The sequence below is a fragment of the Eulemur rufifrons genome, chromosome 3, assembly GCF_041146395.1.
Source record: "Eulemur rufifrons isolate Redbay chromosome 3, OSU_ERuf_1, whole genome shotgun sequence".
Classification (NCBI taxonomy): Eukaryota; Metazoa; Chordata; class Mammalia; order Primates; family Lemuridae; genus Eulemur; species Eulemur rufifrons.
Window position 1 is genome coordinate 23364961 of NC_090985.1, and position 13404 is coordinate 23378364.

The 13404-nt window shown below is 40.5% G+C and overlaps 1 protein-coding gene across 2 annotated transcripts in view; it reads right to left on the reverse strand.

Moving 5' to 3' along the window:
* The window catches only part of HERC2 (HECT and RLD domain containing E3 ubiquitin protein ligase 2), a 173742-nt gene that overhangs the window by 39423 nt on the left and 120915 nt on the right, over positions 1-13404 (reverse strand). For both annotated transcript variants that reach the window (XM_069466707.1, XM_069466708.1), the window contains 6 exons: positions 12634-12859; positions 10306-10477; positions 9176-9359; positions 8465-8605; positions 4542-4733; positions 1344-1497 (listed from right to left, as the gene is read on the reverse strand). In XM_069466707.1, the coding sequence (XP_069322808.1) occupies positions 1344-1497; positions 4542-4733; positions 8465-8605; positions 9176-9359; positions 10306-10477; positions 12634-12859 (1069 nt within the window). The remainder of the gene's footprint in view (positions 1-1343; positions 1498-4541; positions 4734-8464; positions 8606-9175; positions 9360-10305; positions 10478-12633; positions 12860-13404) is intronic.

The following is a 13404-nucleotide window of genomic DNA, read 5'->3' on the forward strand; positions in this document are numbered from 1 at the left end:
TGGTAAATACGGTATGATCATTTTAATAAATTTGGGAGAATGAAGAGGGTATATGCCCAAAATTTTTTAAACATTTTTTGGTAATCAGATTGATATTAATAGTATTACAGTTGTGTCCTGTCTGTTGCATATGTAATGGGTGAGAAAGCAAATGAAAAATTATGAGATATTCTATCATACCCTGTGTTGGAACCAGGATTTGGCATGGAAAAAAAGAGATCCAGATGTAACAGAAGAATTAGAAATCTTCTACTTTTGAATTGGAACTGAAAGTGTCAGTATGAACTCAGAAGAAACCAGGACAGATCCCAGGTGGAGGGCAGAAACCTACGAGAAAAGCCTAGAATATCTTGTCATACCAGACTGCTTGGAAGTTACCAACAGACCACGAGAATCATTTCAGAAGCCAAACTGAAGAGGCCGCCACTGTCTATAGGGATGAGATAATTTGTCCTTTAATGAGGATAATAATCACAATAGATTAAAACCCATCGTATACATTTCAGTCCATGAGTTCATAATAATATTTTAAAATCAATAACAGGTCACCTTCGAAGGATGATAGGGAACCAATTCGTTCTCTGGTAAATAGAAAGAAGGACTAGAAAAACTGGCCAACAAAAGGACAGAATCAAACTTTTACTCGCCTTTGTTATGCAAACAGCCCTCTGGGTAACCAACTAAAGGATGAGAAGAAGTGTTCTTTATTTATAAAAAAGTATTCTAGCTAATAAGTAGGAAAGAAATTATTCAATTAGAATTGCACCACTTTGTAGCCCCCAGTGGAACAATGGCTTCAGGTGCTAAGCCTCAGCAGCTGCTGACAGCACCAAGGAGAGACAAGAAAATGGGAGGGGCTTCCTCAGGCTGGGGCACAACCACCAACGAGCTCACCAAAGGGGCCTCTGAATCAGGTGCCAACGTGCAGACAGACGGGACTAGGGAACATGCTGAACTGCAGCAGGAGTGTGCAATCAAAGGTGAATTGTCAAAAAAAAAAGAAAAAGAATATAAAGATGCACACTTGGGTAACAGAAGCTGTCCAGAATGCAAGTTGGTGATGGCTCAACATCAAGACAGCGTCCACTTTAGGGGAACATGCCAACGGCTTCTGGGGACTGGCAGATTACATCTAGACGTGGGTCGTGGTGACTAGGGCATCCACCCAATCATGTTTTATTTTGCAAAAGAAGTTTTTTAGAAAAGGGAAAGTGATTCTACAGCAATTCTGTAACTTCTTTTCTATAAAAATGAGATGAGTGTTTCTAAGGAAGCAATTACAGAATCAAGCATTCTGGAGGCAGAGAACCCTGCTGCTCCTCCTGCGGGGCTGGCCCGAGTACCTGGTATCTTCACCGTGCCACTGGTGGAAGTGTCGTCAGTGTAGGGATGGCTACTCTCCACCACCACAGGCTGAGAGGAAAGACGGCCACTCTGCGAGTCTGTGGCTACGTCCTCCAACTCGGTGACACAGAGCTCCAACAACATATCTGCCACCTGGAGAGGAAGCAGGGACACAAATGAGAAGGCTGACTGGCTCCACACCTGGGTCGTGGGACACTCCCCTACTCGGCCTGCTCCAGATCTCTGCAGAAACAGGGCGACAGAGTGGAGGACTTAGAATTTGAGAAATTGAGGTCAAATCAGGGTTTGGCTTCCGCACCCATGAAAATCAAGATGGCACAGGGCTTGCGATGGTGCTGTGAAACTTAGTGACATCTATTATATACATGTCGGAAGGTGCCCAACACACTCAGTATGTGCCAACTGATAAAATGAAATGCCAATGGTGACAACAGTTGCAGTTTACACCAAGACAAGATTGCTTCCTAGTGAGGAAAGTCTGCCTCAGGAACAAAAATATCAAGGCTAGGAGCAGAAAGTTGATAAAAATGATCAAGATCCTAGAAGGCACTGGCATCAGGTAGGAGGGGGCGGGAATCAAGAATGATCAGGCCACCATGGCCAAACAGCAGCAGAGTAATGAAATGAGGAAGCTGCACATACAAACACAACCAGGGGCGTCTCAACCCAGGACACTAAGGGTTGGCCCATACCATATTCTCTAAATCCATGGTGTCTTTTGAAAAAAAATTTAGTGATGATTCACACCATTTAAGTAGTTAATACTGATGATTATAAACTCCTTATTATTTTTTAAAACAAATATAAGAATATACTTTAACAGCAATAACATATTAACCCCCCCACCTTTTTTTTTTTTTTTTTGAAACAGGGTTTTGCTCTGTCACCCAAGCTGGACTGCAGTGGCATCATCGTAGCTCACTGCAACGTCAAACTCCTGGGCTCAAGTGATTCTCCTGCCTCAGCCTCCTGAGTAACTTGGACTACAGTTGCAAGTTACCACATCCACTAATTTTTAAATTTTTTGTAGAGATGGGGTTTCACTATGTTGCCCAGGCTGGTCTCAAACTCCTGGCTACAAGTGATCCTCCCACCTTGTCCTAGGATAGACGCATGAGACACTGTGCCTGGCCTAACCCCAAAATTTTTAATTCAGAAAAAATAAAGTTCTCCTCTTTATAGTGCCCATTCTGTACTTTTTAGAAATAGATTATTCTTTTTCTTTATTTTTCCTCATATTTAAATAACAAATGGCTTAGTTATATCATTGTCCTATATAGGCATGATTATTTTAAATCCAAATGTGTCTTTTTTTTTTTTCTTTTTCTTTAAGAGTCACAAATATCAGGTCAGGGCAGGACATAGGAACAGCCATCTTGCCAAAGTGGTGAGGACAGTTTGAAGACACTTGTATCCTTATTTCTGTCCTTGAGTTACTAAAAAGCAGATGCTGGCATCATCAAATGCCTAGGCGCAGAATCCACTAAGGGGTGCTGGCCTTCAGAATGTTCCTCTGCAAAGTCCATCAGTCCCGCAGAGGAAAGGCCAGCAAACTTCTCAGGAAGGGATCAGAGGGGCCATGATGTGGCTCTGGCATCAGAGTGCTTGGAGTTCCAACCCCATCTCTCCTACCTACCAGCAAAGTTAGTGTCCTCAAGCCAGTAACAACCTCTCCAAGCCTCGGTCCCCTCACCTGTATATAAAGGTAACCCTTACCCTCTATACTGCGAGAATGCACCAGAACCAGGCCTGGCACATGCCAGGCATTATTTTAAATTGAAGTTCTCATTCACATCCTTTCTTCTCACAAACGCAATACACTTATGAAAAAAAAAAAAAATAATACTCTGCTTATAACAATTCACCTGGATTTAATCTCTTAGAATTATGCCAAGTAACTTGACTTGGGAAACTAGAAAGGAAACCTGTAACTTTTTAGTGCTTCCCAAACAGCAGAGTAAGAAATAACAAACCCCTAAAATATCCACCAAACCATTTCCTGTGTTTTCATGACTGCTTAGCTGTACTTAGGTACTTCGTCATTTTGGTGGCCACAATATTGGGCCCCAAGAAACAGATGAAGTATCTGCAACCAGGAACATGGCATTAGATGCCTGGCATGGCGGAGCAAGGCTGCTGATAAATGAGAGCCCTTGAGGAAGTCCAAGAACTTTAGGACTCATCAATCCTATTTCTAAGATATACTGATATGATACTGGTTTTATATGCTAGACTTATGGTCTAGACTAATTAAATAGCCACTAGCCACATGTGCCTATTCAAATTTAAATAAAATAAGATTTTTTACAAACTTCAGTTCTTCAGGTGCACTAGCTGTATTTCAAGTGCTCAATAGCCACATATGGCTGGCGGCTATAGCCCTGAAAGCTCAGATACAGAACACTTCACAATGACAGAAAGTCCTAGTAGGCCCAACGCTACCAAATATTAAAGCATATTTTAAAGCTGTAATAGTTAAAACACTGTGGTATTAGAGCCTAAAAAGTTTTATCAATGAAACAGAAAAGAGTCTCCAAGTAGACCCAAATACATATAGGAATTTAGTGGTTTTCAAATCACTGGGGAAAAGACAGATTATTCAATAAATGATGTTAAGGCAACTACTTTCCTATCAAAGAAAAACTAAAGTTGGATCTCTATTTTATTTGTTACATCAAGATAAATCCCATATGGCTCAAAGATGTAACATAATAAATGAAATCATAAAAACAATTGGAACAAAACTTGGGAGAATTTCTTCAATAATGTCATATAAGCATTTTTCCGGCATGATACAAAACTCAGAAGCCATAAATGAAAACAGCTGGCAGATATGACTACATAAAAATTAAAAACTTCTACATGGCCAAAAATATCAAACTAATGTCAAAAGGTAAACTGGAGGAAAAACCGTAAAATATATAATAGAAAGGGCACTTATTTAAAGAACAAGTCAGTAAGAAAAAGATCCACAAACCAGGTCTACAACAGGAAAAAGATATCACCTGGGGAATAATGAAAAGTTTTATTTTAAAAGATTGTTTCCGAACTGCGGTCTACAAGGACAAAATCTAATACAAGATCATGTGACCAACAGCAGCGTATCCGTCAGAGAGGAGCTCAGCCCAGCACAGAGAAGGGAGATGGAGCAGGACGGGCCCAAATGCGTGACTTACCTGTGGGTAGGCGGTGCCCATGCCAGACAGCACAGCCGACAGCACGTCCCTGCCCCTGTCCCCAGCCCGGCCACACACCGACAGCTTGAGCAGGTCTACCACCACACGGGTGTCGTCAGCGATCAGCAGACTGGTGAACTCATCCAAGGACTGAGGCTCTGGGCCTGATGCTTTATTTTGGCTTTCAACATCCTAAATTAAATGACATCCAACAATTGACATGAGGAATGATAACGGATAAGGAGTCACCAGTTTATCCATAAACTCAAAGGAAACATGACTACCAATGAGTAAGGGACTTTGAGGTGTTTAAGATCACGGAAAAAACAGATTAAGAAATGACAAGTCCCTAAAATCTCCACCAAGCCATGTACTATGTTTTCAAGAGCAATCAACTTTTTTAAAAAATTACCAACAGCATCTATCTAAAAGAGATGCCTTAAACCATAAAGAAATGATAATTTACTACTGTGACCGAATTTGTATCACAGGCAGACATGCACAGGAGGAGCCTTGGAATGAAGTCACACCATGTAAAATCTACTCATTACCTATAAGGTACACTTGGAAATTTTCTATCAACTAAATCTGTGCCCTATATTTTTACCTATTTTGTCTAGATCCTCTCCATATTTCCTTCCTAGAATCTTATTTAAAGCGACTCATTGGCATGTAACACATTATCCATAATTCCTTGCTCCTTAGGTTCTTTGGAAAAGATAATCCATAAAATAAAGTCTTGCTATTACTCGTTTGCTTCCCATTCCCACTATGTCAGCCAAGCATACCACTCTGTGATATTCACATTCTCTCCTTTTTCGCAGAGGAAGGAGCCTGCTTGTCTGCTCCAGTAACCCAGCATCACCACACCCCCAGCTCTCAACTGGCTTGTCCAGCATGAGAGCCTCCTGGATGTCAGCACAGGGGCTAAACTCCGGGAGAGGAGAAAAGAGGCCATCAGCGCTGGGGAATCCCACAGCTTCTGACCTAGGGGTGGGAACTGCTGTGACCCTGTGCACAACAGAGGGTGCCAAGCCTTTCACGTCCCCAAGGCAGAGTCTGGTTCACCAGAGGAAGAACAAGAGCCACAGAAACACCTCTTCTCTTCTGTCCTGTTTTCTGGACCTCAGCAAACCCAATGCAGCTCCTTTCACAAACAGAAATGAGCCAGGGGAGGAACAGCCCCGCTTACGAGGACAGGATCCATCCAGTGTGCCCTGGAAACCAGTCCTCTCTGAGCTGGGAACAAGCTTCTCCGTTTAGAGAAACAGACCTTGCTCATGACTCTGCATGGAGACTCAGTAAGTGAAATCCATTAGAAATGATGACATTCCAGAACATGACTCACTGAAGGACAGCAAAAGCATTCAGTGAAATGTATCAATGAGATATAATATCCATGGTCTTGTAATTTAAATGGACCTAACATTTTTTTTGGTAGGGGTGTTTAAAAAAAAAAAAAAAAAAGAAGAAAATATGTCTAGAGTAATTGCTAAAGAAGAAAATCATCAGCAGCATATCCTTAAATATGAATTATAGCTTAATACTAACATTAAAATTACTTTGGCTTGATAATATGAGTCAAACCAAAACTGAAAGGATAGGAATTTAGGTGTATAACCTGGATAATGCCTATATGTCATAAACAAATTAGTGAAGAAGTCATATCGTACTTCTTCTACCTAAAAGCAAAACTTGTGCCTTCTTCAGAATAATTTCTGAATTAAATCCTCATGCCAGGAGATTGCCCCAAATCAGAAGCTGAGTCTGGACACCCAATTTATAAATAGTGACTTTCTTATTATCACAGATGGTTATAAATAATTTCCACAGGACATATTTTCTGCCAGCAGTAGCAGCATAATAAATCAAAGCTCCCAAATGTAATTAAAAAGAATGCATATTTGTCCCCAAGGCAGGCAGGCTGGCAACGGAGAAAAGCGTGAGTAGGCAGAAGCGGCCTGGCGCAGGGAGCTCCTGAGTGGGTGAGAAGGGCATCTGTGCATAGGGGTGGCTGGTGAGACAGAGCCAGAGCAAGTGAGGAAGGCGCCCATGCTCTGGGCCAGTCAGCACGGAGGTGGGGCGGGGCCACAGGTCAGGCAGGGTGAAGAGGTCGCCCTCGCCCTCGCCCTCGCCATCGCCCTCGCCTTCGTGCCAGGCAGACCGGTTTTGCCTGTCAGAGGCCATGCAGAGGAAGAAGGGCACCCACTAGCGGGCGGATGGTGGCCAAGATGGGGGCACTGAACTATAAGTAAATAGCCTGTTGATGACGGGAGCCTGGTTTTTCACTTTCAGAGAAGAGAGTTATAAATTCAAAAAGGGTGAAAACTAGAATGAATTCTAGTTGGATTAGAATCATATTGTTATGAACTGGTCATTTTTCATAAATGTAGATATATAACAACATACATATTGATGTAGGTAACACACACACACTCTCACACACACCTATATTTACTCCCTAGCTCTGTCACCCAAATAGCAACAAGCATGGGAAGGGCCCAAATCTTGACTTCTAAATACCGTTCACCACTAAAAAGAATCAGGACTTCTTAAAGAAACAGCTAATTCCTGTGTTGAAGCATAAAACACCTTTGTTGAGCCTGGAATTTTGTGTTGTGCCAGAAAGCAAGGAAACACTCAAAGAATGATGGGAATATGCCATTAGAACACATAAAATTCTACCGCATATTTAAAGAATTAACACCAATTCTTCACAAACTCTTATAAAAAACAGAAGAGGAAGGAATACTTCCCAACTCAATCTATGAAGCCAATATTACTCTAATACCCAAACCAGAGAAAGGCATCACAAGATGACTACAGATTGGCATCCCTTATGAATATAGATGGAAAAATCCCCAACAAAATAGTAGCAAACCAAATCCAGCAACACATGAAAGGATTATACACCCAGTAGCAATCAGTTTACCAAGCACCCAGATCTTGGTTTCCAAATCCTACAATCCATTAAAAGGGACTTTTTTCTCCTTGGAGAAAGGCAGGGGTAGGTAGGTGAAAGATGAGTCTGGAACACACTACTGTGCCAGAAAGTAAGGAAGTGCTCTAAGAATTATGGGGACATGTCAGAAAGATAAAGGAACCAGCCCACAGGGCTCCCAATGGCCAAGTTTGGGACAATTTGGGTGTCAAATAATGATAGTAACAAATGTCACTATTTGAATAAAATAGGCACCCATGAATCTATAAAATATAAACCAATAGGCAGATAGTTAGACAGAAGACAGATAGACAGACAGATGAGCAGGGAACGCTCTCCCTTACAGGAGAATTGCAACAATTACATGCCAGATGTAGTGATAAAATTTGAAAAAAGACTGTGACAGCCACCACAGTAATAATGGATTCAGCCAGAATCATTAATAGATACTAAAAATTGGTAGGTATGATGAGGAATAAGATATTTACATAGTTTCAAGGTATTTGCCTAAGAGTACTTATTAACTTCCAGTGGAGAAGCTTGGCGGACACCCTTAACCAAGCGGTAAGAGTTACACCACCGGTGATGCAACAAATCAACAAAGCATGAATCCCAGCTGAAAAGAACTCTGCATCATTTTTGTGGTGTTTCTGTCAAAATGAAGGACTGAAGAAATGTTCCACACTGAAGACTAAAGAGACAACACACGATCCTAGGCTGGGTACTAAACCTATAAGGATACTATAGGGATAATGAACAAAATCTGAATAGGTCTGTGGATCAGAAAGTAATCCTGGGTCAATGCTGATGCCCTGATACTCAGGGAATATACACTGAGGCCCTGAGCAGGGACAGGGACTGTATCCTGCAGCTTTCCCACAAATGAACAGGATAAGGAGCATACTGTGTTCTATTTCTAAGAAGTTTTGTGTACATTTAAGATTATTACACAATAAAAGGTTAACAAAGATCATCTCTTGACCTCTTTGGTTTTGGTCATGGTTTCTGCAATGATGCTGGCAGCTCCTGGGTCATCTGTCACTGGGATAAATGGCCGAGAAGAGGCAGAGGGAGCAGATGGAGTCACTGCAGAGGGGGTCACAGCATCCTCAGAGGAGACAATCTAATTGGAGAGTACAAAGGAGAAGTTTAAGTGGAAGGGTTGGCAAAATGGCACACTTCTTATACAAGTCCAAAACGATTCATCTAAAATCACTTGGGCTGTTTGAAATGTTCCAAATTTTACAGAGATTAACACAGTGCTTATACCACATATCACCTAGCACCCCTAGTGGGGCCTGGGGCAGTCTTGCAAAATTAAGCACATTCATATTTCCAAGAAAACCTATTAATATTCACAGCAGGTCCCGTGAATTAGACTAAAATGAGCTCACATATCTTCAAGTTGGGTCTTTCACCAAGTTACTAAAATCTGTGACTATCAGAGCTTTAAGGTTTCCGAATTGCAGATAAAGGACTGTGAACTTGCATTTAATGATTTTTTTTTTAAGAATAAACCTAATTCCACTTAAACACTAAAAATGCTCCTGTAAATATTTTTCTAAGTCAAGCCAAAAATCAAAGTAATGCACAAAAACAGCCTAAACTAAGTGACAGTGACTGAGACTTTCCTAGACACAAAGTAGCCACCTTTTCCTTTCTGATCTAATAAAGCATTATGGTTCACTTTTACCTCTCTCTTCTCTTGCCATGGATTTGGACTCAGTCTGTCTTCAATATCAATAGCCAGCATGCATTCCTCTCCATTCATGGGACTAGCCATGGCAGACACATCAGAGGCGGGTGCCGAGGAGAAGGACGGACACTCCACTGGGGCGATCATGCCGGCTGGCATCAGGGCCCCCACCACCGCATCTCTGTCAGAACAGAAAGCCAGGCCTGCGGTGAGCTCCCTTTCACCACTGCACGACAGGACACGCAAGGCAGGACAAGTCCTCACTGAGGAATTTCCTCATTTTTATAGGACACATGTAAAAGAGTTTTAGAAAAATACCAAACATTACTACCATGCATCCATCGGCTAAAAGCTGAAATGTTTACTCTGGATCTTATTTATCTGAATAACCACGGGGATGACAGGTGAAAAACTGCCAAATGTAAAAACCAAACCAGAATAAGCCTCCATCTCTCCCTGAGAAACCCTCCTGGGCTGTTAGAGCCTGAGGAACATGAAGCATATTAGTATTTAGAACTGAACATTGGGCATACCTGTGTTTACTGAAAGTGTGCCACATGTTTAGAACTGAACATCAAGCATACCTGTGTTTACTGAAAGTGTGCCACGTGCCAGCAGCAAGGACTAAACGTCCTCTCAATGAAGGACTCAGGCTTTGTTCTGAAACTAATGCTCCTATGTAAGTGTACCTGTTGGGTCCACGCCCATGATATGTTAATAGATGAGCAACTCACTTAGGCTGTGAGAAAGCAGCAGCCAAATACTACGAAAGACTGTACTATCAAACCATGCCTTATCCAGGCAGTGAGGGGGATATTAAGTTGTCTTACATCACTGTAAATTAGTACCAAATAATTCTTCCTCTCTTCCCCAAATATTAATGCTTACAGTTTAATGACCAAAAAGAATAATGAAAATGTTCAACTTGGTTTACTGATTCATATTTCAATGCCCATTAGAACAAGCACAAAGATACCATCAAATTACTATCAAAGGATATGTGACTTACAAAACATAGCATTTAAAGACAATGACAATATTCTTGTAGACATTTGATCAACCAAAACATTACAAAAACCCAAAGCTTACATAATTTCAGAATTTCAAAACTCAGCACACCAGCCTACCTGGCATACATGATTTGCAGTGCTGTAAGGATATGCGATAAGGCCTGCTGTTTGGCCAGATTTCCATCCAACGACAGGAGAATCTTGGCAAGAGAAGGGCGATTTGGCTTAGAATTACTTGTGCCACTTATTTTATTACTAGCAGCAGAAGAATCGGAATCTGAAGGCACGCCTAAAAAAGGAAAATAAAATTTGCAATCTGTTTTTAAGATCACCGTTTGCCCTATTTCTGTAAAGTTTGGCCTATTAGGTCAGTTCCAAAACATACTGCAATCTGCATTTTGCTATTTCACAGAGCATATATTAGGCTCATTAATGGTCTTTCAAAGTTTTTTTAAAAACCCACTTATCCATACTTCCATATAGAAGCTATTTTCAGCAAAGTTTCACTGTAACTACAAAAAGATGTAGATACTTTCACCAAATGCAATTACAACAATTTATGTTACATACACATAAGCTGTGAACATGCTACAACAGCTACCTGTATTTACTTATCCCTGGGAGGCAAGACAAAAAAGAATCCGAAACAACAGAGAGAGAAGATGTACACCAACAAAGTGTGACCAGCCCCACATCCCAGATCGCTGCCCAGAGAGTTCCCAGGCCTCAGCAGAGGGAGGGAGCTGGGCAGAGCTACGACGTGTGTCCATGTCAACTCACCCAAACTGATAGGCAAATTTAACACAATTTCTATCTGTCCAACAAGAATTTTTGTAGATATCAACAAGATTATTCTAAAATTTACATGTAACTATATAAATTTTAAGCAAAGGAACTAGAATAGAAATAGAAAAATAAGAATGGGAGAGGAAAGAGTCCACCCAATTTCAAAAATTATAATGTTAGCATAATCAAGACTGTATGGTACTGGCATAAAAATCAATGGAATAAAACAGAGAACCTGGAAATAGAACCACTCAAATATGGCCAAGTGATTTTTGACAAATGTGCAAAAGCCATTCGGTAGAGGAAGGACAGCCTTTCAACAGTGGTGCTGGGACAACCAGACACCTGTAGGCAAAAACATCAAACCTCAACCCAAATCTCTCATCTGATACAAAATTAAATAAAAATGGATCATGACTTAAGTACAAAACACAAAACTATAAACCTTCTGGTAAAAAACATAGGAGACAATCCTCAGGATCTAAGACTAAGTAAAAGTATCCTCATACTTGACATCTATAATACAATCCATAAAAGAAAAAACTGATAATTAGACTTTATCAAAATTTTAAAACTTTTGTTCTGTGAAAGAGGATGAAAAGACAAGCTACAGAAAAGAAGAAAACATTTGCACAACACTTATCTGACAGAGGACTAGAAGCATCTAGAATATATAAAGAACTCTATAAACTTAACAGTTAAAAAAAGCCCACTTAGAAAATGCCACGAAGACATGTTTTATGGGTGGAGATAGAGGAGATACGGGTGATAAATAACCATATAAAAGATGTTTAATACAATTAGCCATAAGGAAAATACAAATTAAAACCACACGAGATATCTCATGACACATCTATCAGGATGGCTAAAATAAAACACAGTGGTGAGGATACGGGAAAATCTGGATCACTCACCCACTGTTGATGAGAATGTAAAATGGCTCAGCCACTCTGGAAAACAGCTTAGCAAGTTCCCATCAAACACAGGACCCAGCAATCACTCTTGGGCATTTATACCAGAGAAGTAAACTTATTTAACATAAAAACCTGTATCTGAATAACATGGCAGGTTTATTTATAACAGCCAAAAACTAGAAATAATCTAAATATCCTTCAATGGGCAAATAGTTAAATGATGGAATACTACTTGGAAATATTAGGAACAACTTGGATGAACCCCTAGAGGATTACACTGAGTGGAAAAAGTCAAACTCTAAAGGTTATATATATAACGTGACATGAAAAGAGATATACACAGACTAAGAAATTTAGACTGGAGTGGAGAAGACAGGAGTCAAAGTTGATCAAAATGTACACTTTAAATAGGTGCAGTTTATTGTTTGTCAGTTATATCTGAAGAAAGCTATTAAAAAATACAAAGTAGCCCAGCACAGTACCTATATCTCTCAAGTACTTATTATTAGGAAACTTCCGTTTGCACTGCCAGAGTTTACCTGATCAACAATCAACAACATACTTTCTTCTAAAATATTCATTCCGGCATGTATAAATTGCACGAGAGCACACCGTAATTCTTCTGTGTCTTTAAACTGATAATGTAGTTAACACACACTGTCCAATCTGTTGGCGCTACTAAACAAATCTATTATGTTGCTGTAATCTACAGAAGGATCACAGAGAAGATACAAATCTGTATTACCTAAATAGGAAGCACCTAGAGGGTCTCTTGCAGTCTGGAAGAGGACAGGCTCATGGACAGAGGGCGTGGCCACATCGACAGTTGTCCATGCCACACTGTGCGACGACCCACAAGCTACTCTCGTGATCTTCTGGCCTTCTAAGCCTTGTACGAGTGTGGGCTTTCTATTAACCGTGGTTGTGCCATTGCCCTGCTGGCCATGGTCATTGTCACCCCAAGCATACACCTGTTTGGGAGAAAAAAAAAAAACTTAGTTTTCCAATATTTCAGGACACTTTCTTTAAATTTACTTCAAAATGCTTAAAGTATATGCCGTGGTACTTGGAAGAACTGAGCTCTTAAAGATGAAAACAAACCATTTCACAATCTTATGAAATGGCATCCGCGTACTTACAATTTTGAAGAAAATTTAACCATGAAAATGGTTATTGAAAGGTGGCCTTACCAATAACCTACCTAACAGAGGAAAATAAACTATCAAACAGAAAGTAAGAGAAATAAACTCACAGAACAACTGCCATTTGTTTTGTTTAATTAAACAGCTGTGGCCTAACTTACTATCTCTAATAGTTCTCTCTCAGCTTTAAAGAGCCCCAAGTGGACGGTAGGAGTATGAGCTCCCCATTCCCACTCTCTGCCTCAGTTCCTGCCAAAAACCAGATTTCAAGGACTCAGGTAAGCTGGTCTCACAGAGAAAAGAGAGAAAATAAAGAACACCTGCAACAACTTTGCCACTGCTTCTCTTATCAGCCTGCTGAAGCAGAGAAAAAA